Raw genomic sequence first — 20,997 nt, 5'->3', positions numbered from 1 at the left:
TACCCCTTCTCTGTCCCTCTCCTTCCCCCCCCCTTCTCTCTGTCCACTTTCTCCACCCTCCACCTTCTATTCCTCTCCCCCTGCTCTTCTGTCTGTCCACCTGGCCCTCGCCCCTCTCTCTGTCCATCTTATCCCTTACGCAAACCAAGATCACCCTTTACGGAACCTAATAGGAGACTGATCTTAGATGGTGGTCGAAAAGCACACTTCACAATTATACATGACGGGAAATGTGTCTTTAGACTACCATCTAAGAAATCCGTCAAAAATTTATTCACGAGCTAGCTGAATACCTGGCGATGACCAGGTATGTATTTGTTCCAATCTTCTATTAATCCATCTCCTCATTACCCCTTCTCTGTCCCTCTCCTTCCCCCTCTTCTCTCTGTCCACTTTCTCCACCCTCCACCTTCTATTCCTCTCCCCCTGCTCTTCTGTCTGTCCACCTGGCCCTCGCCCCTCTCTCTGTCCATCTTATCCTTACGCAAACCAAGATCACCCTTTACGGAACCTAATAGGAGACTGATCTTAGATGGTGGTCGAAAAGCACACTTCACAATTATACATGACGGGAAATGTGTCTTTAGACTACCATCTAAGACCAGTATCCTTTATGCTCAATAAGAGACGATCTTGTTTTGCATAAGGCGAGTGTCTACCGTATTCCTTGCAGTTCTGGCAAGTCATGCATTGGTCAGACTATCAGGACTGTGGAAGACCGGTATGCCGAGCATATGGGGCACACATACTTGTAACAGCCGAGCAGATCCGCCATTGCAGAACACTGTCTTGGCAGCTTGTAATGTAAGTCCTCAGTTATTTGCTCGATGTATTCAAGTATATTCAAGTATCTTTCCTCCTCTACAATTTTTGCCCTCTACAACTCCTTCCAGTACCTAGGAAGTCAGTCCCTGATATCTAAATAGATGTCCTATCATCCTGTCCCTTCTCCTTGTCAGAGTTTTCCACAAACTTCTTTCCTCTTCACTTCAGCTTGGAACCTCCTCATTCCTTACCTTACCAGTTCACCTAATTTTCAACATTCGTCTGTAATACCACTTCTCAAATGCTTCGATTTTCTTCTGTTCCGGTTTCCCTGCAGTCCATGTTCCACTAACACGCAATGCTGTTCTCCAATCGTACATTCTCAGAAATTGCTTCCTCAAATTAAGGCCTATGTGTGATACTAGTAGACTTCTCTTGGCAAGGAATGCCCTTCTTGCCAGTGATAGTCTGATTTTGATGTCCTCCTTACTCTGTGAGTCATTGGTTATTTTGCAAGCAGTAGAATTCCTTAACTTCATTTACTTCGTGTCCATCGATCCTGATGTTAAGTTTCTCGCTTTTCTCATTTCTGCTACTTCTCATTACTTTCGTCTCTATTCGTTTTATTCGCAATCCATATTCTGTACTCATAAGAGTGTTCATTCCATTCAGCAGAACATGTAATTCTTCTTCAGTTTCACTCAGTATACTAATGTCATCAGCGAATCGTATCATTGAAATCCTTTCATCTTAAATTTTAATTCCACTCCTGAACCTTTCTTTCATATCCATCCATTGAACAGTAGGGGCGAAAGATTGCATCCCTGTCTTACACTCTTTTTAATCCGGGCGCTCCGTTCTTGGTCGTCCACTCTTATTATTCTTTCTTGGTTCTCGTACATATTATGTATTAACCGTCTCTCCCTAAAGCTTACCCCTATTTTCCTCGGAATTTCTAACATCTTGCACCATTTTACATTGTCGAACGGTTTGTACAGGTCGGTCTTTGAGTGTATCATGATTTTTCTTTAGCCTTTCTTCCATTGCCAACCGCAACGTCAGAAATGCCTCTCTAAAGCCATACTGATCGTCATCTAACACATCCTCACTTTTATTTTCCATTCTTCTGAATATTATTCTTTTCAGCAACCTGGACGTATGAGCTGTTAAGCTGATTGTGCGGTAATTCTCGCACTTATCAGCTCTTGCCGTCTTCGGAATTGTGTGGATTATATTTTTCCGAAAATCAGACGGTGTATCGCCAGACTCATACATTCTGCACACGATCGTAAATAGTTGTTTTGTTGCCACTCCTCCAATGATTTTAGAAATTCTGGTGGAATGTTACATATCTCTTCTTCCTTATTTTATCTTAATTCTTCCAAAGATCTTTTAAATTCTGATTCTAATACTGGATCCCCTATCTCTTCTACATCGACTCTTGTTTCTTCTTGTTATAGAAGAGCCTTTCAATGTACTCTTTCCACCTACCCGCTTTCTCCTCTGCATTTAACAGTGGGAATCCCATTGCACTCTTAATGTTATCACTCTTGCTTTTAATTTCACCGAACGTTGTTTTGACTTTTCTATATGCTGAGTTCGTCCTTCCGACAATCATGTCTTTTTCGACTTCTTCATATTTTTCGTGCAGCCATGTCTCCTTAGCTTCCCTGCACTTTCTATTTCTTTCATTCATAAGCGCCTTGTATTTCTGTATTTCTTACTTTCCCGGAACATTTTGTACTTCTTGCTTTCATCTATGAACTGAAGTATTTCTTCCGTTACCCATGGGTTTTCGCAATTACCTTCATTGTACCTACGTTTTTGTCTCCAACTCATTTGGTTGCCCTTTTTAGAGATGCCCATTTCTCTCCAACCGTACTTTCTACTGAACTGTTCCTTATCTCAGTATCTATTGCCTTTGAGAACGTCAAGAGTAGGTGTTCATTCCTTAGTATTTGCGTATCCCACTTCTTTGCTAGTTGATTCTTCCTGACTAGTCTCTTAAACTTCAGCCTACTCTTCATAACTGCTAAATTGTGATATCAGTCTGTATCTGCTCCTAAGTACGCCCTACAATCCAGTATCTGATATCTGAATCTCTGCCTGACCATGGTGTAATCTAAGTGAAATATTCCCTTACCCCCCGGCGTTTTCCAAGTATATCTCCTCCACTTATGATTCTCGAACAGAGTATTCGCTATTACAAGCTGAAATTTATTTCAGAACTTAATTAGTCTTTCTCTTTTTTCATTTCTAGCACAAAGCCCTTTCTTCTACTCCTTCCCACACAAACGCAATTACAGTCCCCCATTACTATTACATTTTCATCTCGCTTTTGCGCACTGACCCGTTGAATATCCACGTAGCCTCATACACATTCTCTATCTCTTCATCTTTAGCTTGCGATGTCGGTGTTAAACCTGAACTATCGTTGTCGGTGTTGGTTTTCTGTCGATTCTATTGAAAACAAACCTATCACTCAACTGTTCACAGTAACACACTCTCTGCCCTATTTTCCTGCTCATAACGAAACTTGTGGCCTTTACACCGTTTTCTACTGCCGTTAATATTAACCTATACTCATCTGATCAGAAATCCTTCTCTTCTTTCGATTCCACTGCACTGACCCCCACTATACAGGGTGTTACAAAAAAGGACGGCCAATCTTTCAGGAAACATTCCTCACACACAAAGAAAGAAAATATGTTATGTGGACATGTGTCCGGAAACGCTTACTTTCCATGTTAGAGCTCATTTTATTGTTGTTGTTGTTGTGGTCTTCAGTCCTGAGACTGGTTTGATGCAGCTCTCCATGCTACTCTATCCTGTGCAAGCTTCTTCATCTCCCAGTACCTACTGCAACCTTCATCCTTCTGAATCTGCTTAGTGTACTCATCTCTTGGTCTCCCCCTACGATTTTTACCCTCCACGCTGCCCTCATTTTATTACTTCTCTTCAAATCACATTAATCATGGAATGGAAACACACAGCAACAGAACGTACCAGCGTTACTTCAAACACTTTTTTACCGGAAATGTTCAAAATGTCCTCCGTTAGCGAGGATACATGCATCCACCATCCGTCGCATGGAATCCCTGATGCGCTGATGCAGCCCTGGAGAATGGCGTATTGTATCACAGCCGTCCACAATACGAGCACGAAGAGTTTCTACATTTGGTACCGGGGTTGCGTAGACAAGAGCTTTCAAATGCCCCCATAAATGAAAGTCAAGAGGTTTGAGGTCAGGAGAGCGTGGAGACCATGGAATTGGTCCGCCTCTACCAATCCATCGGTCACCGAATCTGTTGTTGAGAAGCGTACGAACACTTCGATTGAAATGTGCAGGAGCTCCATCATGCATGAACCACATGTTGTGTCGTACTTGTAAAGGCACATGTTCTAGCAGCACAGGTAGAGTATCCCGTATGAAATCATGATAACGTGCTCCATTGAGCGTAGGTGGAAGAACATGGGGCCCAAGCAAGACATCACCAACAATGCCTGCCCAAACGTTCACAGAAAATCTGTGTTGATGACGTGATTGCAGAATTGCGTGCGGATTCTCGTCAGCCCACACATGTTGATTGTGAAAATTTACAATTGGATCACGTTGGAGTACATACTGACGAAACTAAAATTAGCTCTAATATGGAAATTAAGCGTTTCCGGACACATGTCCACATAACATCTTTTGTTTATTTGTGAGTGAGGAATGTTTCCTGAAAGTTTGGCCGTACCTTTTTGTAACACCCTGTATCTAGCTTGCGACTTTGCATTTCCCTTTTCAGATTTTCTAGTTTCACTGCCACGTTCAAGCTTCTGGCATTCCACGCACCGATTAGTGGAACGTTTTCTTTTCGTTCTTTATGCAGTCTTTTTCTCATGGTTACCTCCTGCTTGGCAGTCCCCCTTCGGAATCTTTTGTCAAAGGAGAGAGCAGCTCACATGCCCTGTGGATACACTTCATGTGTCTGTCTTTAATGCAGTGGTTTCCGTTACGTTCTGCATCTTCATGCCGTTGATCATTGCTGATTATTTCGCCTTTCAGAAGCAGTTTCCCATCCTGTGGAATATAACAACACGGAGATTCTGCCATGCACTTCGAGCTATTGGGAGTGTGTCATTAAGGAAGCTGTTGAAATTAAATTACCAAGTAACCTTATATATACAGATAGTGGTTTTTGTTCCGTTCTGCATGGAATCCTGTTCACTCATCAAAAAACAGAGATTATATTACCTCACCCGTTGATTATTAATTTCAATATCGATTGCTTCCGACGTCGGTCAAATTTGGTTTGTGATGGCGCAAGGGTTTACAGGGTGTGCGTGTGTTATGCTGACGGTGTTTCCCTGAAAACCGAGGTTTTAAATTCTCTTGCACAGCACTTAACGTACTTACTGCAGCTTTACCTTTAAAATGGCAGGGTGTGCTCCTGTCGAAATATCGGCGGTTGTCGACGACGTCAGCCCCTTGCATCCCCGTAAGTTATTCGAACGACCTGTAACCTGCATTACGTATTTGCGCTCATCCATATGACTACAAGATGACCAGCGTAATGGATTGAATGGTCACTATCATATCAGGGCATAAAGCAGATGGTGTGCGGCTCGACGCTGAGACATCTACTAGCCAAGTTTTTAAAGAAGTGAGTCGTACATTAGCCCAAGCAAGTTAAGTTGCAAGAGAGAGGTAACAAACTTTAACAATCCTCGCCCTCTCCACCTCCCATCCTTTCCAGAACCGAACGCTAGATCTGCACCTGAGACAGTTACATATCGCGTTGACGGTGACTCTGATGACGAACAACAACATCGTAAGGCAGTGCCTTTTGTTGAAGCCAAGCCCCTACCACGCCGTAGCGGAGAAGCGAGGCAACTGTCCCCCAATTGAAGCAGCTGGTCGCCGCCATTTGCAGGGATGTATCCTAGTACTGGGGTTGCGATTTGAAGTATATGAGACGCAACAAGAGCAAATTGAAGCACAAATTAAACACGTTTGTTTAAAAAAATACTGAGTATTCGATTCTATTTTAAAAGTATACTTAAATGAATGAAGTTTCCTAATTTCCGAAATACGTCTGCATAGAGACGCGAAATTTAGGCTCTTTTCTGACAAGGTGGAGCGAGTTTACATTGAGTTATTTGTATTAGATAATTACATGAAACTTTCAAAGTAGCAGACAGTACGATTATTCCAGAATGAGATTTTCACTCTGCAGCGGAGTGTGCGCTGATATGAAACTTCCTGGCAGATTAAAACTGTGTGCCGGACCGAGACTCGAACTCGGGACCTTTGCCTTTCGCGGGCAAGTGCGGGCAAGGCAAAGGTCCCGAGTTCGAGTCTCGGTCCGGCACACAGTTTTAATCTGCCAGGAAGTTTCAGTACGATTATTATTTAATTCACGTAATTTTCCTTTCATGTCCTGTTCGCTTTTTGCCGACTACCGTGTACAATTTGCACGCTTACTTTTGTTTAGCTCAGTATTGTCGGCACTCTAATTTTGGTATGATTAATTGTAATAACCCATAACACTTTAAATACCGTAGGAATTTCATTCGCACATTAGTTTTTAACACTGATAGCACCTCTGAAAGTGGTTGATTTTGTAACATTTGATCAAATATTTGACCATTGCAGTTTTTGTTCATTGTATTTAACTTAGTCTTATATTGCACAATTTCTGCTTGCTCCCTTCCTTTCTTCAGTTTTTACGAACTTTTCCTTCAGCTTACTTGGACTTAATGGAAATGAATAATTGTGGTCTCCAGTGTAAGCAGAAACGTGCACATCCACACACACGTTTTCTGCTGTCTCAACATTTCTTGGCTTTGGCTTTGGAGGTTTCCTTGCCTTGGTAACCTGGAAAAGGAACGTTCAAAATTATAAACACTGACAGTATTTCCACACTATTTAACCTAGGCCTATATTGCACGATTTCCAGGACACTATACCTTTTTCAAATGAGTTGGAAATCCAAATACTGTCGATATAGCATCGTCCTTCTGTTGACGTCTATTTAAATAATTTTCCATGTAACAGTTCTCTTCAAAATGAAGAGAGCACAGCAAATGATTTGCTGTCGGTTGGAAGTTCTCTCTCCGAGTAGCAACTATCGATTTCCGATTTAGAAAATCATTTGTAAGGGGAAACCTAAACAAAAACAAACGCTCATGATGTATTATTTCTCCATGAAAATACTATATACAAGTGATAGAAAGTAACAAACAACCAGAAATGACTGACCAGTGAAATGTAACATTGTTTCCGTCTTCGTCTTTGCTTCCATTCTTACTGTTACAATTAAAAGCAGCACACGAACGAACCATGTTTACGCACTGTTTCCCTGCAAATGGCGGCTTCTATCACGTTCAATGTGGGGACGCGACACTAGCGCCAATGCGCGGTCTAGTTTTTACTTAGTAAGTCTATCGATGAAGCAGTTCTCTTTCCATAGTCCGTACCCGTTTATCGCTTCGAGCACCCAGGAAGCCCAGTGCGTTACCTCTGCGCTACTCGCTCTCTGGAAGTCGACGGACAGCGTCAGCTCGCCGCATCGTCTCTCGCCGTCGCGCTGCGGTATGTTATCTTATCGGGCGCGAGCCTCCACAGCCGTGCATCTCGCCGCGCCGCACAGGCCGACATTTCCGCACGTCGCACGCGCGCCCTGTGTGAACGCGCTGCTCCCAGCAGCCGAGGATGCCCTGTGGGCGCTCCGGACCGGCTGTAGAGGCGGGGGACTACCGACCATTTCTTGAGTCCACGCCGCATCGAGTATCCCATGACTTCTGTCACTTCCGTGCATACCAAACGGGTAACTGATTTTCCTCCTTTTTTCGCAAGATTGAAGTACAAACTTGGGTGTAACGAATTCACATCTAGAACGATGCGGTTCTCAAGCGTTTTCGAAAAATCTAGCTTATAAGCTTTACGAGTCTCTTCAGTATCACACGAAAGAGTTCGACGTCTGGGTGCGGTGTTGGCGCAACCCGCAAAGGTGGCAGAATTACATCTGCCCACATTGCGTTCGAGTATCATCATTATTTTTATTTTTTTTCAAACCTTCCATGAAACCTTTGTATCGTTACAGCGAATCATGTTTCTTTGAAAACAAACAATAACAATAACTTTCATAATGGCTAGTTATAATGGAGGTATAATAAGGACTCTTGACGAAATGAACATTTAGTTCTAGAAGCATTCAAAAAAATGTTCAAATGTGTGTGAAATGTTATGGGACTTAACTGCTAAGGTCATCAGTCCCTAAGCTTACACACTACTTAACCTAAATTATCCTAAGGACAAACACAAACACCCATGCCCGAGGGAGGACTCGAACCTCCACCGGGATCAGCCGCCTAGTCCATGACTGCAGCGCCTGAGACCGCTCGGCTAATCCCGCGCTGCTAGAAGCATTCATTCGAGTATAAAAGTAGTTATCGCAATTAATTGAGTATATCTAGGGCTTGTAACGATGCTATATTATTGAATGTTACTTAAATTGACTCAACTCGGCCTGGAGTTCATTTGCTGAAAGAATATAACAGTTTCCAACTTCACAAAATTTATTGACAACTGACTGTCCAAACAACAACTAACTTGCAGCCTCGCTGCATCGCTTTATATAGAATTTTAACAATAAATTTCAAAATAACCCATTATTAATTTTGTACAATTCCGATGTTACAATTAATATTTACAAAACGTAAAGACAGTAATGTTACAGCCAAATAAGGTATAATATACAATATCGTATAACATAAATTTTTATAGTATCATCACTAGTTATAAATAAGAAAATCGATCTGAACTTTAATTACAACAATATCTCTTGTATTATTTCAGTTACGTAATTAATTACAATTTGGATTTGGTTACTAACATTCAATGACAGTATAAATCTCGTGCTTTATCCGACTGCATACGAGAAAGTTACAAATAAGGCCTCAAATTCTGAAAATCGTAAAGTTGTGTGATGTAAACAATTGGAGAGTTAAATAGAAATGTAATTAAGAAGGATATTAATTACAGAGGAGGACATAAAAATAGATAACAAATGAAAATACATCACTTGGTAATAATTTTTAAGCCGTTTCTCAAGATAATGAGGTTCTCTGTGTCAACCCACCGATCAACTGCAATTAAGGTATTTAAAGGCGCCAGCTACTTATGCCAACATTTCCACAGCCTTGTAACACTTGTTACTAAATATCTCTTACTTCAACTTCTCAACTAGGTTTTTGATTTGAAACCTGTTCATAATTTTGTTAATGACAACAATCTATACACAATTACGATAATATACACCCTTCCTGAATTAAAAAAAAACTATATTTTGGCAAATTGAACTGAATAATACGTCCAAAACACACACAAAAGTATCCAGGAAACACTGAATCGTCCGAAAACCACCCGTATGCATAAGAAAAGTGGTATCAGATATTTCGTATGAATCTAGGGGGAGGCTGTACCGTTATAGGCTCTTTGTCCTCATTATTAGACCGACTGCATTTGGGGTGGTATCTACGAGGGCGTACTTAGACGTACACCTACGAATTTTTATCTGAAAGCTCTTAAAGCTTTTTAAATAAAACCAACATTGTTAACATTCATTCTACATCTGTATACTTCATGTGTTTGCAGTTGCAGCCCTCTGACACTACAGGGCCCCGAACTGTAGCATGTAACATGGCTGTATGTAACGTAACTATAGTGAAGGGCCGAAGAAACTGGTATAGGCATGCGTATCCAAATACAGAGATATGTAAACAGGCAGTATACGGCGCTGCGGTCGGCAACGCTTTTATAAGACAAAAAGTGTCTGGCGCACTTGTTAGATCGCTTTCTGCTGCTACAATGACAGGTTATCAAGATTTAAGTGAGTTCGAACGTGGTGTTATAGTCGGTGCGCGAGCGATGGGACACAGCATCTCCGAGGTAGCGATGGAGAGGGTATTTTTCCATACGACAATTTCACGAATGTACCGTGAATATCAGGAATCCGTTATAACATAAAAAAAAATGTGTGTGAAATCTTACGGGACTTAACTGCTAAGGTCATCAGTCCCTAAGCTTACACACTACTTAACCTAAATTATCCTAAGGACAAACATACACACCCATGCCCGAGGGAGGACTCGAACCTCCGCCGGGACCAGCCGCACAGTCCATGACTGCAGCGCCTGAGACCGTTCGGCTAATCCCGCACGGCGTTAAAGCATCAAATCTCCGACATCGCTGTGACCGGAAGAAGATCCTGCAAGAATGGGACCAAGGACAACTGAAGAGAACCGTTCTACGTGATGGAAGTGCAACCCTTCCACAAAATGCTGGGTCATCAACAAGTGTCAGCGTGCGAACCATTCAACGAAACGTGATCGATATGGGCTTTTGGGGCCGAAGACCCACTCGTTTACCCTCGATCACTGCACGGCACAAAGTTTTACGCATCGCCTGGGCCCGTCAACACTGGCATTGGACTGTTGATGACTGGAAACATATTGCCTGGTCGGACGAGTCTCATTTCAGATTGTATCGAGCGGATGGATGTGTACGTTTATGGAGACAACCTCATGAATCCATGGACCCTGCATGTCAGCAGGGGATTGTAAAAGCTGGTGGAAGGTCTGTAATGATGTGGGGCATGTGCAGCTCGATACGACTCTGACAGGTAACACGTACGTAAGCATCCTGTCTGATTACCCGCATCCATTTATATCCATTGTGCATTCCGATGGACTTGGGCAACTCCACCAGGACAATGCGACACCCACACGCCCAGAATTGCTACAGAGTGGCTCCAGTAACACTGTTCTGATTTTTAACACTTCCGTTGGCTATGAAACTCCCCAGTCATGAACATTATTGAGCACATCTGGGATGTCTTGCAACGTGCTGTTCAGAAGAGATCTCCACCCCCTCGTGTTGTTACGGATTTATGGACAGCCCTGCAGGATTCATGATGTTAATTCCCCCCAGCACTACTTCAGACATTAGGCGAGTCCATGCCATCATGTTGTGGCACCTCTGTGTGCTCGCGAGGGCCCTACACTATTTAGGCAGATCTACCAGTTGCTTTGGCTCTTCATTGTATGTCGGTGCCTGAGAAACAGATTGCTGTAATCGAGTTTTGAATTCGAAGAGTTCGTCCACAAGTGGAGCATCTTCTCCTTCAGCATGATTGATAATGACAGACCACACACCCGCGCTGCGAAATGTGCAACAATCCGACGCCTTTGTGTCAATGTCATCGATCATCCTCCATTCAGTCCCCACATGACCCCATCCGATTTTCGTCCGTTTCCAAGATTTAAAGAACTCCTTCGAGGACTTCCGTTTGATAGTAGTGAAGCAGTGCAAGCAGAGGTGAGGTTGGGTCTCCGACAAGAAAGTTAAACATTCGACAGTGACGGTATCAAGAAAATGGTCTCCCCTTGGGAGAAATATGTTCGCAGGGTTCAGAAATAAATATGTAGACTGTTGTGTTGGCAGAAGAGGCAACACAGTGTTATTAGAGGAGGCCGAAATGCACACGTTTTAGCTCACGCAGGCTGGCGTGAGGAGGGAAGGACTATACTGACGTGAGGTCTGGAACATGACAAGGAATTAGAAGTCAGAAAGCGGACAGAATTTGTTTGATACTTAACTTTAATCCATTAATGATGAACGTCGCTCTTGACGATACATGATTATTGGTTCAAAATACGTTCTGGAAGTAACTGAATATGGCGCCTTGCTAGGTCGTAGCAAATGACGTAGCTGAAGGCTATGTTCAACTGTCGTCTCGGCAAATGACAGCGTATGTAGACAGTGAACCATCGCTAGCAAAGTCGGCTGTACAACTGGGGCGAGTGCTAGGGAGTCTCTCTAGACTAGACCTGCCGTGTGGCGGCGCTCGGTCTGCAATCACTGATAGTGGCGACACGCGGGTCCGACGTATACTAACGGACCGCGGCCGATTTAAAGGCTACCATCTAGCAAGTGTGGTGTCTGGCGGTGACACCACATAGACATGAAGAATAAACATGTAGAATATTAATAACGTTTCCAGAATGAGATTTTCACTCTGCAGGGGAGTGTGCGCTGATATGAAACTTCCTGGCAGATTAAAACTGTGTGCCGGACCGAGACTCGAACTTGGGACCTTGGCTTTCGCGGGCAAGTGCTCTACCAACTGAGCTACCCAAGCACGACTCACGCCCCGTCATCACAGCTTTACTTCTGCCAGTATCTCGTCTCCTACCTTCCAAACTTTTCGCAGGAGAGCTTCTGTAAAGTTTGGAAGGTAGGAGACGAGATACTGGCAGAAGTAAAGCTGTGAGGAGGGGGCGTAAGTAATGCTTGGGTAGCTCAGTTGGTACAGAACTTTCCCGCGAAAGGCAAAGGTCCCGAGTTCGAGTCTCGGTCCGGCACACAGTTTTAATCTGCCAGGAAGTTTCATTAATAACGTTTGTTTTATCTGAAGAGCTTTAAGAGTTTTCATGTAAAAAATTCGGAGACATTATTTTTTAGCACTCCCTCGTATCACAAAATCATGCAAAACGTATTACAGAACAACTTCATCCTTTTCCTGGCCTTTATCTCGTAAAATCGAGAGGTCGGCATGTTAATTATTAGATTTGGCAACGATAGTGGTAAAGGGTCTAGTGATACGACCCCTACTGAATGTGGAAGTAGCGTAGTGACTATGCCCTGTGTGCGTATTATACGTACTGCTGATCCTCTATCAAAATCGTTACTCAACTGAGGATTATGTTTCACTGTTGTCCGAAGAGTTTAGCTATTACCTGTAGCTTATTGTTAGCAAATTCTTTCATCGCACTTGCGATTAAACTGTGGGCCCAAAATGCTTTTCAACTTTAACGATGTCTAAAATTATTAAATAGAATTCTGCGTGTTTATAGCGCAGATGATACTGTTACCGTAACAGTTGTAAGTAGGCTGTTTAGGTTCTTTTTATTGGTAACGCCACGTAGCGCTCTGTATGAAAATCACTGGCTGTGCTGTGTGCAGTCTGTGGCTGGTTTGCATTGTTGTCTGCTATTGTAGTGTTGGGCAGCTGGATGATAACAAAAAAAATGGTTCAAATGGCTCTGAGCACTATGGGACTCAACTGCTGTGGTCATAAGTCCCCTAGAACTTAGAACTACTTAAACCTAACTAACCTAAGGACAGCACACAACACCCAGCCATCACGAGGCAGAGAAAATCCCTGACCCCGCCGGGAATCGAACCCGGGAACCCGGGCGTGGGAAGCGAGAACGCTACCGCACGACCACGAGATGCGGGCGGATGATAACAGCGCGTAGCGTTGCGCAGTTGGAGGTGAGCCGCCAGCAGTGGTGGATGTGCGGGGTGAAATGGCGGAGTTTTGAGAGCGGATGATCTGGACAGAGACAGTAAATTTGTAAGACTGGATGTCATGAACTGATACATATATTATGACTTTTGAACACTATTAAGGTAAATACATTGTTTGTTCTCTATCAAAATCTTTCATTTGATAACTATGCCTATCAGTAGTTAGTGCCTTCAGTAGTTAGAATCTTTCATTTAGCTGGCAGTATTGGCGCTCGCTGTATTGCAATAGTTCGAGTAACGAAGATTTTTGTGAGGTACGAATTCATGAAAGGTATAGGTTGTTGTTAGTCAGGGCCATTGTTTTGTAGGAATTACTGAAAGTCAGATTGCGTTGCGCTAAAAATATTGTGTGTCACTTTAGTGAATGTCTGAGTACGTTCAGTTTTGCTCAGCTGTTTGAAAATCAAATAACATAAGATGTTTATCAGTATAGTAATTCATTAATTTTTCTAAGGGGACGTTACATATGGCGACCCTCCCAGGATTAAGGGGACGTTACACAGTGAGAGGTTCTACAACACTGCTTTCCAACAAGTTAGCATCTGTCTCCAGATGTTCCGAAATAATATCGATGTAATATACAATTCTTGACTGAGGGAGATGTGCAATGGTTAGGACACTGGACTCGCATTCGGGAGGACGACGGTTCAAATCCACGGCCTTCCATTCTGATTTAGGTTTTCCGTGATCTGCCGAGCACTGTTGGCAAAGGGGGTGCAGTCAGCCCTTATGAGGCAAACTGAGGAGCTACGTGACTAGGAAGTAGCAGCTCTGGTCACGAAAACTAACATACGGCCAGGAGAGCGGTGTGCTGACAACATTCCCCTCCATATCTGCATCCACTGACGCCTGCGGCTGAGGATGACACGGCGGCCGGTCGTTACTGTTGCGCCTTTATGACCTATTCGGGTGGAGTTTAGTTCCAGTTTTTAGCGATTTTCCTAAAGCGCTTCAGGCAAATGCTGGGATGGTTCCTTTGAAAGAACACGCCGACTTCCTTCCCCATCCTTCTCTAATCCGATGGGGCCGATGACCTCGCTGTTTGGTCCCCATCCTCAAACCAACCGCTCAAACAACAATTCTTGCTTTCACTTTAAATGAATGTCATTCTTACTATGTCTTATACTTTTCACTTGAGAAAACTAACAGCTTTCCTTCGTCAGGACAAATATCCGTTAATCGACTGTGATTGACTCCTATCGCAATATGAAATATTCACAGATATTATTTACCTTGCACTTCATGCAGATAAGCCTATCACTATTTGCATTTTTTTCTCAATTTATTTTAATCACTGCTCTTGTAATTATCCATGATAGCGGAATAGTATAAATACTTAATACAATGTCAATTTCGCTAAAAAAAAAGGACACCAACAGGGTAAATAATTTTCTTCGAAAATGACTTCGCTTCAGTTAACTGCCCATAGATTACGATAAAAGGTGCCCCAGGAGGAATGATCAGTATTCATAGATATGTTAGGAAACATCAGTCGAAGCAAAAAGGTATCGTAAACATGGGCTCTAAACTGTGTACCTTGATAACTAGAAGCACCTCTTCATCTTGAATACTGTGAAACAAATCGCTTCTAGTGCGAACTCTCTGCTTTCCATATTTTGGGAGGAGGTAGAATGGACCAAACCATAATAATTGTTGAGCAAATATGGGCTCCAAAATGCATATCTGAAGTGCTATGAACACTTGAACACTTGTTCAGTAGAAGAGTGCAGAAAGTTGAAATAAGCAGTTCTTATAATATGTAAAGATCAGCACATTCCTCAAACTGGGGAACTATCAAGAATGGGGTTCCACAAGGGTCGGTCTTGGGTCCTTTGTGGTTCTTAATATATATTAATGACTTGCCATTCTATATTCATGAAGAGGCAAAGTTAGTTCTCTTTGCTGATGATACAAGTATAGTAATCACACCTGACAAACAAGAATTAACTGATGAAATTGTCAATAATGTCTTTCAGAAAATTACTAAGTGGTTCCTTGTAAACGGACTCTCACTGAAGTTTGATAAGACACAGTACATACAGTTCCGTACAGTAATCAGTATGACGCCATTAATAAATATAGACCTTAATCAGAAGCATATAGCTAAAGTAGAATATTCAAAATTTTTAGGTGTGTACATCGATGAGAGATTAAATTGGAAGAAACACATTGATGATCTGCTGAAACGTTTGAGTTCAGCTACTTATGCAATAAAGGTCATTGCAAATTTTGGTGATAAACATCTTAGTAAATTAGCTTACTACCCCTATTTTCACTCATTGCTTGCATATGGCATCATATTTTGGGGTAATTCATCACTGAGGAATAAAGTATTTATTGCACAAAAGCGTGTAATCAGGATAATAGCTGGAGTTCACCCAAGATCATCCTGCAGACATTTATTTAAGGATCTAGGGATATTCACAGTAGCTTCTCAGTATATATACTCTCTTATGAAATTTTTTATTAACAACCAAACCCAATTCAAAAGTAATAGCAGTGTGCATAACTACAATACTAGGAGAAAGGATGATCTTCACTATTCAAGATTAAATCTAACTTTGGCACAGAAAGGGGTGAATTATACTGCCACTAAAGTCTTTGGTCACTTACCAAATAGTATCAAAAGTCTGCCAGATAACCAACAAGTATTTAAGAAGAAATTAAAAGAATTTCTGAATGACAACTCCTTCTACTCCATAGAGGAATTTTTAGATATAAATTAAGAAAAAAAGAAAAAACCAAACAAAAAATTATAAAAAAATAAAAAAAAACAAAAAAATAAAAAAGTTGTTATATTAACTTAATTATGTTGTTAAATTAACTTAATTATGTCATGTAATGGAAAATTGGACTCGTTCCACATCATTACGATATATTGTATTCATGATCCATGGAACTAGTATTAATCTAATCTAATGTGTTCCACAGTTGCGAAGATGAACAAGTGCTCATAGCTCTTGAGGTATGCATTTTAGAGACCATTCAACTAGACTGTTGGCTCGAATTATCCTGCCATATCCCTGAATATTGACCATTCTCCTTGGATATCGTGTACCCGCCACATGTGTCAATATTTTAGATCATTAATTACATAGGTGTGAATTCAGTTGTGGTTATGCAACTGAGCTGATACAAGTCTCAACAGGAACTGATACAACTATTAACAACTCAAAACATATTCATTTACCTGCATTTTGGTAATAACAAGCAACGGCGTCGTTACGCAATTGCAAGCATCTTACTGCGGACCAAGGCTGTCAGATCGGGTGCAAGTTCTCCCGGCTTCTAAACGTGCCCAAACAGCTCCAGAGGAGCCCTCCAATGATGTCAAGGCCCTCTGTGGTACCGAGCGAGGTGGCGCAGTGGTTAGCACACTGGACTCGCATTCGGGAGGACGACGGTTCAATCCCGCGACCGGCCATCCTGATTTAGGTTTTCCGTGATTTCCCTAAATCGCTCTAGGCAAATGCCGGGATGGTTCCTCTGAAAGGGCACGGCCAACTTCCTTCCCCGTCCTTCCCTGATCCGACGAGACCGATGACCTCGCAGTTCGGTCTCTTCCCACAAACAACCCCAATCCAACCCAACCCCAACCCTCTGTGGTACATGAAGGAAACACAAAAGACATAAATGTCTTGTAGCGTTTCCAAAACATAATTAATCTCATGAATTGTTAATCATTTCTTGAACCAAATAGGATAAACTACTGTACCATGCATTATGGGAGCGGTAAAATTCGTAGTGAACCAACTTCCAAGCTGAATCACTACAACGTCCTTTCACCGCTCTTTTCTCTCACAGGTCAGAAGTTGTGTAGCCCCACTGTCTGCGTCTGGTGTTATAACATGCGAAGACCGGTATTACACTATCAAATTTCTTTGTCAAATATCTTTGTCCAATATCTTTGTCAAAGATATTTGATGGTGTAATAGGGAACTTTGTCAAATGTCGTCCAATATTTGATCAAATCTAGGGCCTCGCTGTAGATTTGATCAAAGAAGTCGCTTGTCTTCTGTTCGCTGCAATGTGACATGTTACCACATGGAGCGCTAGCATCGCTGCATTCTGTTGTCTGTAGTGTTTTTATAAACATTGCTGGTAAACACAATTGGTGTGTGCTGACAACTACAAAATTAATAGAGATGTATGAAGCTGATGAGGCGTTTTACAACCTGAGGCACACTGAATACAAAAATAGATTACGAAGATTGGAGACCTAACCTAACCTAACTTAACCTAACCTAACCTAACCCTCTCCTGTAGCAAGGAATCAGAGTGTTACAGTGAGCCTGTCTTCTGCAGATGTAGCAGTTCTTAAGTGAATATTGTGCTTTGTGCTATGAGGATACTCTTCATTGAGCGCATACAGAAATGTATGCTCATCCATTCTTAAGTAACTGATGTACGACGTGACGTCCTCCACTATAAGCTCACGTAACAAGTTTTGTTGAATGCTTTTATCGTGTCGTTGTAAAACCCACAGCTTCATCCAGCTGTGTTTCCTTTTTTTCCCCCGCTTCTCTTCCGCATGTGCACACAGTGCAGTTGTGGTACATGCAACTGCTGTGGTTAATAACAAGTTGTTGTTGCACTTTGACGAAACATATGATGACAGTGTAATACCCCTTCTAGCGCTACGTCCAAGATCTTCGTCAAATATATTTGACGGAATATTTGATCACATCTTAGATCAAATCTTTGACAAAGAAATTTCATAGTGTAATACCGGCCGAAGACCTGTGAACGGTTTGTATACGTTCGCAAATCCTATAACTGAGGCGGGACGGCCGGCCTTTGTGGCCGAGCGATTCTAGGCGCTACAGTATGGAACCGCGCGACCGCTACGGTCGCAGGTTCGAATCCTGCCTCGGGTATGGATGTGTGTGATGTCCTTAGGTTAGTTAGGTTTAAGTAGTTCTAAGTTCTAGTGGACTGATGACCTCAGAAGTTAAGTCCCATAGTGCTCAGAGCCATTTGAACCATTTGAAGCGGGACATGGATGCGTCCGGTATTCAGCTAATCGGATGTGGGAAACCGCCTAAAACCCATCTACAGACTGGCCGGCACATCGGTCCTCGACTGTAATCTGTCTTGCATATTCAGTCCGGGGCCAGCAAGCTCTCCGAATCCCGGAAGTAGTGTGCTTACGCTCCAGGCTCTCCGGGGCGGGCCATTATACATAATTACACAAAAAATATTTTTTGAATTTTTCTGACACGGATATTTGATTTTTAATCGTGATAGCGGAAAGCAAACGTATTCACTTTAAAAAAGAATGGCAGTTATGAAGTAATTTTGGACGCAAACCACGAGCATTTCATGTTAACTGAATCTTCCTTCGTTTCTTGGTAGAACACCATTATAATAAATGAAAAGCGCTAATTTGCTTTTGTTCTACAATATTAATTTAACGTGTTAAGCGATTTTCGGCTTACAAGACCATCACAGACGTTTGCTGACTATTGTCACCATACATTGTAACTCCTTTGGTTGACAACAGTCAGTAAATCCTGATGGCATTTTGAGCCGAAAGCCGGTTAACACAATGAATTAATAGTGTAGCACAAAATTAAACTGGTGCTTTTCATTTATAATGAGTATTTCAATTTATTTATTTATTTAGCTATTTTATTTTCAGTCATTAGTCTTTTGATTGGTTTCATGCCGGCCACCACAAATTCCTCTCCTGTGCCTGCCTCATCGTCACAGAGTAACACTTGCACCCTACGTCCTCAATTATTTGTTACATATATTCCAATCTCTTTCTTGCTATATAATTTTTTTCTCTGGTGCCTTAACACACTCCCTATCATGTCCCTTCCTCTTGTCAGTATTTTCCATATGCTCCTTTCCTCGCCGATCCTGAAGAAAACGTCCTCAATCCTTACCTTATCAGTCCCCCTAATTTTCAACATTCCTTTGCAGCTCCCCAGCTCAGATGCTTCGATTCTCCTCTGCTCCGGTTTCCTTATAGTCCGTGATTCACTATCACACAGTGCTGTGATCCGAACGTATATTCCCAGAAATTTCTTCCTCAAATTATAACACCAATGTGCCATGAAACACGCTAATGTTACCCTCTGAGAGGATTTCGAACTTCGATCGTGCGTGTGTCTAATGGAAAACGGTATCGGACTATTAATTTCGAATTTTGTGAAGTTAACAATAAAACCAAACGGGCCTTAATCTTGGGAGTTAACAGAAGTGGTAAAATTATAAGTGAATGAAAAAAAAATGAACTGTCGCCAGCCTAATTAGGCACATTAATTTGGAAATATATATTTGAGAAAATTGGATATTAGTTATTGAAGTTACTTTTGTTCAGATTTCCCTTTGAATAGCAAACAGGATACAAAATGACACAGTGCACTCTGTACTGTCTGCGGCAGCAGTTACCCATAACATACACACCAGTAAATTATGGGGAGTAAAATTGCGCCGAGCTCATACTAATGATGGCCACAATCATTACCATTACTTAATCAAAACACTGAAACATCACTACATGAGGTGCAGAACTAATTATGGACGTGAAGGTCTTTTATCTTGACTGACATGAATAACACAAATAAAGATGAAAACATCTTAAATACACTGTTTAAGTTCCTCTGCATGGTGTAGCAGCTTTCCTTGGTAACAGTAATAGTTCATTTTTTTCTTAATAGTAGGACAATGTGATGGGGACCCATAAACTGGTATAGTATCACTAGCCAAGGTTCTTTGATTACTGCAAAGTAAAAACTACCTCTAAAAGTTAGTCATTCACTTAAATTATTTTGAAAGGTAATAAAATGCAACACTGGGCTTAATTAATTTCAAAAGGAACCATTCATGATGGGTATCAAAATTACACTATCTTTGAAAATGGCAATAACTTCACTTCTAATAGTACTACCGCAGATCGGTTAGTAAAAGATTTATATGTACTTGTACTATAATCATCTGTGAAGCAGGTATTTTTGGCAATAATATTTACACAATCTTGCACTGTAGTCCTACAAAACTATATTTTATAAGAAACTAAGGATACTTCAGCAAAAGCCTATCCAACTTAATTTTTATGGTTTTAGCTTTTAAATAATTAATGTTTTCACTTTCCTATTGATTGATCTTTAAATTTTTTACTTAAATTTCCTACCTTAACAATTTCACTTGGAGTATTCCGTAAATGAAACATCCAAATTTTACTCTAACTTTTGCTACTTCTTTTACTTTAGACAAAAAATCACTTTTAAACACATCATTGCCTGAATTGTTCACTTAAATCAGGATACTCTGTTTAAGTAGCACCTAGGTGAGGACCCTGCGTAGGTTCGTATGAGGGTTGAAATTATGGTTTCGAACACGAATCGACGTTTTATACAACACACAAATTAACTTGTCCATGCCGATATACATTAAGTTACTAAATGTATGAAGTCTATGAAGCAGTGGCGAAGATTAGTGGCAGTCGAAATGGCGGCTAACTGTACTCGCGGCTCTTGATGTGCGAATTCTCTATAAAATCTCTTCGTGGAGTCGGATTTTCAACATATTAGAGCCATTCCATTATTCCGTGAATACCAAATAATAGCCAGATCCACATCCGAATCAAATCCTTTCTAATTCAGCTTCCAATTACCTCCCTTAGCACCGTTGAGGTGTACCGTGAAAAGACTAGCCACACACGGAGTGCTGTTCGCACAAAGGAGCCCCTCAGTTCGACCGCCAATCCCACCTTTTACATCGCGCAATGCCACTTTCGTTGCGGAGGGACTTCCCTACAGTGTTTACATGTTACAAATACAAGTGCCCTAAGCATGAACCAGTTTTTAACAAACTTGCTTCTTTCATAACCATATTCATATTATAATAATTTAAATTGCTTT

The 20,997-nt window shown here is 41.6% G+C and overlaps 1 protein-coding gene across 1 annotated transcript in view; it reads right to left on the bottom strand.

The window, feature by feature from the left end:
• Positions 1 to 6,433: 6,433 nt before the first annotated feature.
• The window catches only part of LOC126234841 (THAP domain-containing protein 2-like), a 217,729-nt gene continuing 203,165 nt past the window's right edge, over positions 6,434 to 20,997 (bottom strand). The window contains exons 3-4 of the mRNA XM_049943583.1: positions 6,721 to 6,919; positions 6,434 to 6,628 (exon numbers count right to left, since the gene is read on the bottom strand). Coding sequence (XP_049799540.1) covers positions 6,434 to 6,628; positions 6,721 to 6,919 — 394 coding nt within the window. The remainder of the gene's footprint in view (positions 6,629 to 6,720; positions 6,920 to 20,997) is intronic.

Source organism: Schistocerca nitens, chromosome 2 (assembly GCF_023898315.1).
Source record: "Schistocerca nitens isolate TAMUIC-IGC-003100 chromosome 2, iqSchNite1.1, whole genome shotgun sequence".
In the NCBI taxonomy this organism is placed as follows: domain Eukaryota; kingdom Metazoa; phylum Arthropoda; class Insecta; order Orthoptera; family Acrididae; genus Schistocerca; species Schistocerca nitens.
The sequence above is the reverse complement of the archived record's forward strand: the minus strand, read 5'-3'. Positions and strand labels throughout refer to the sequence as shown.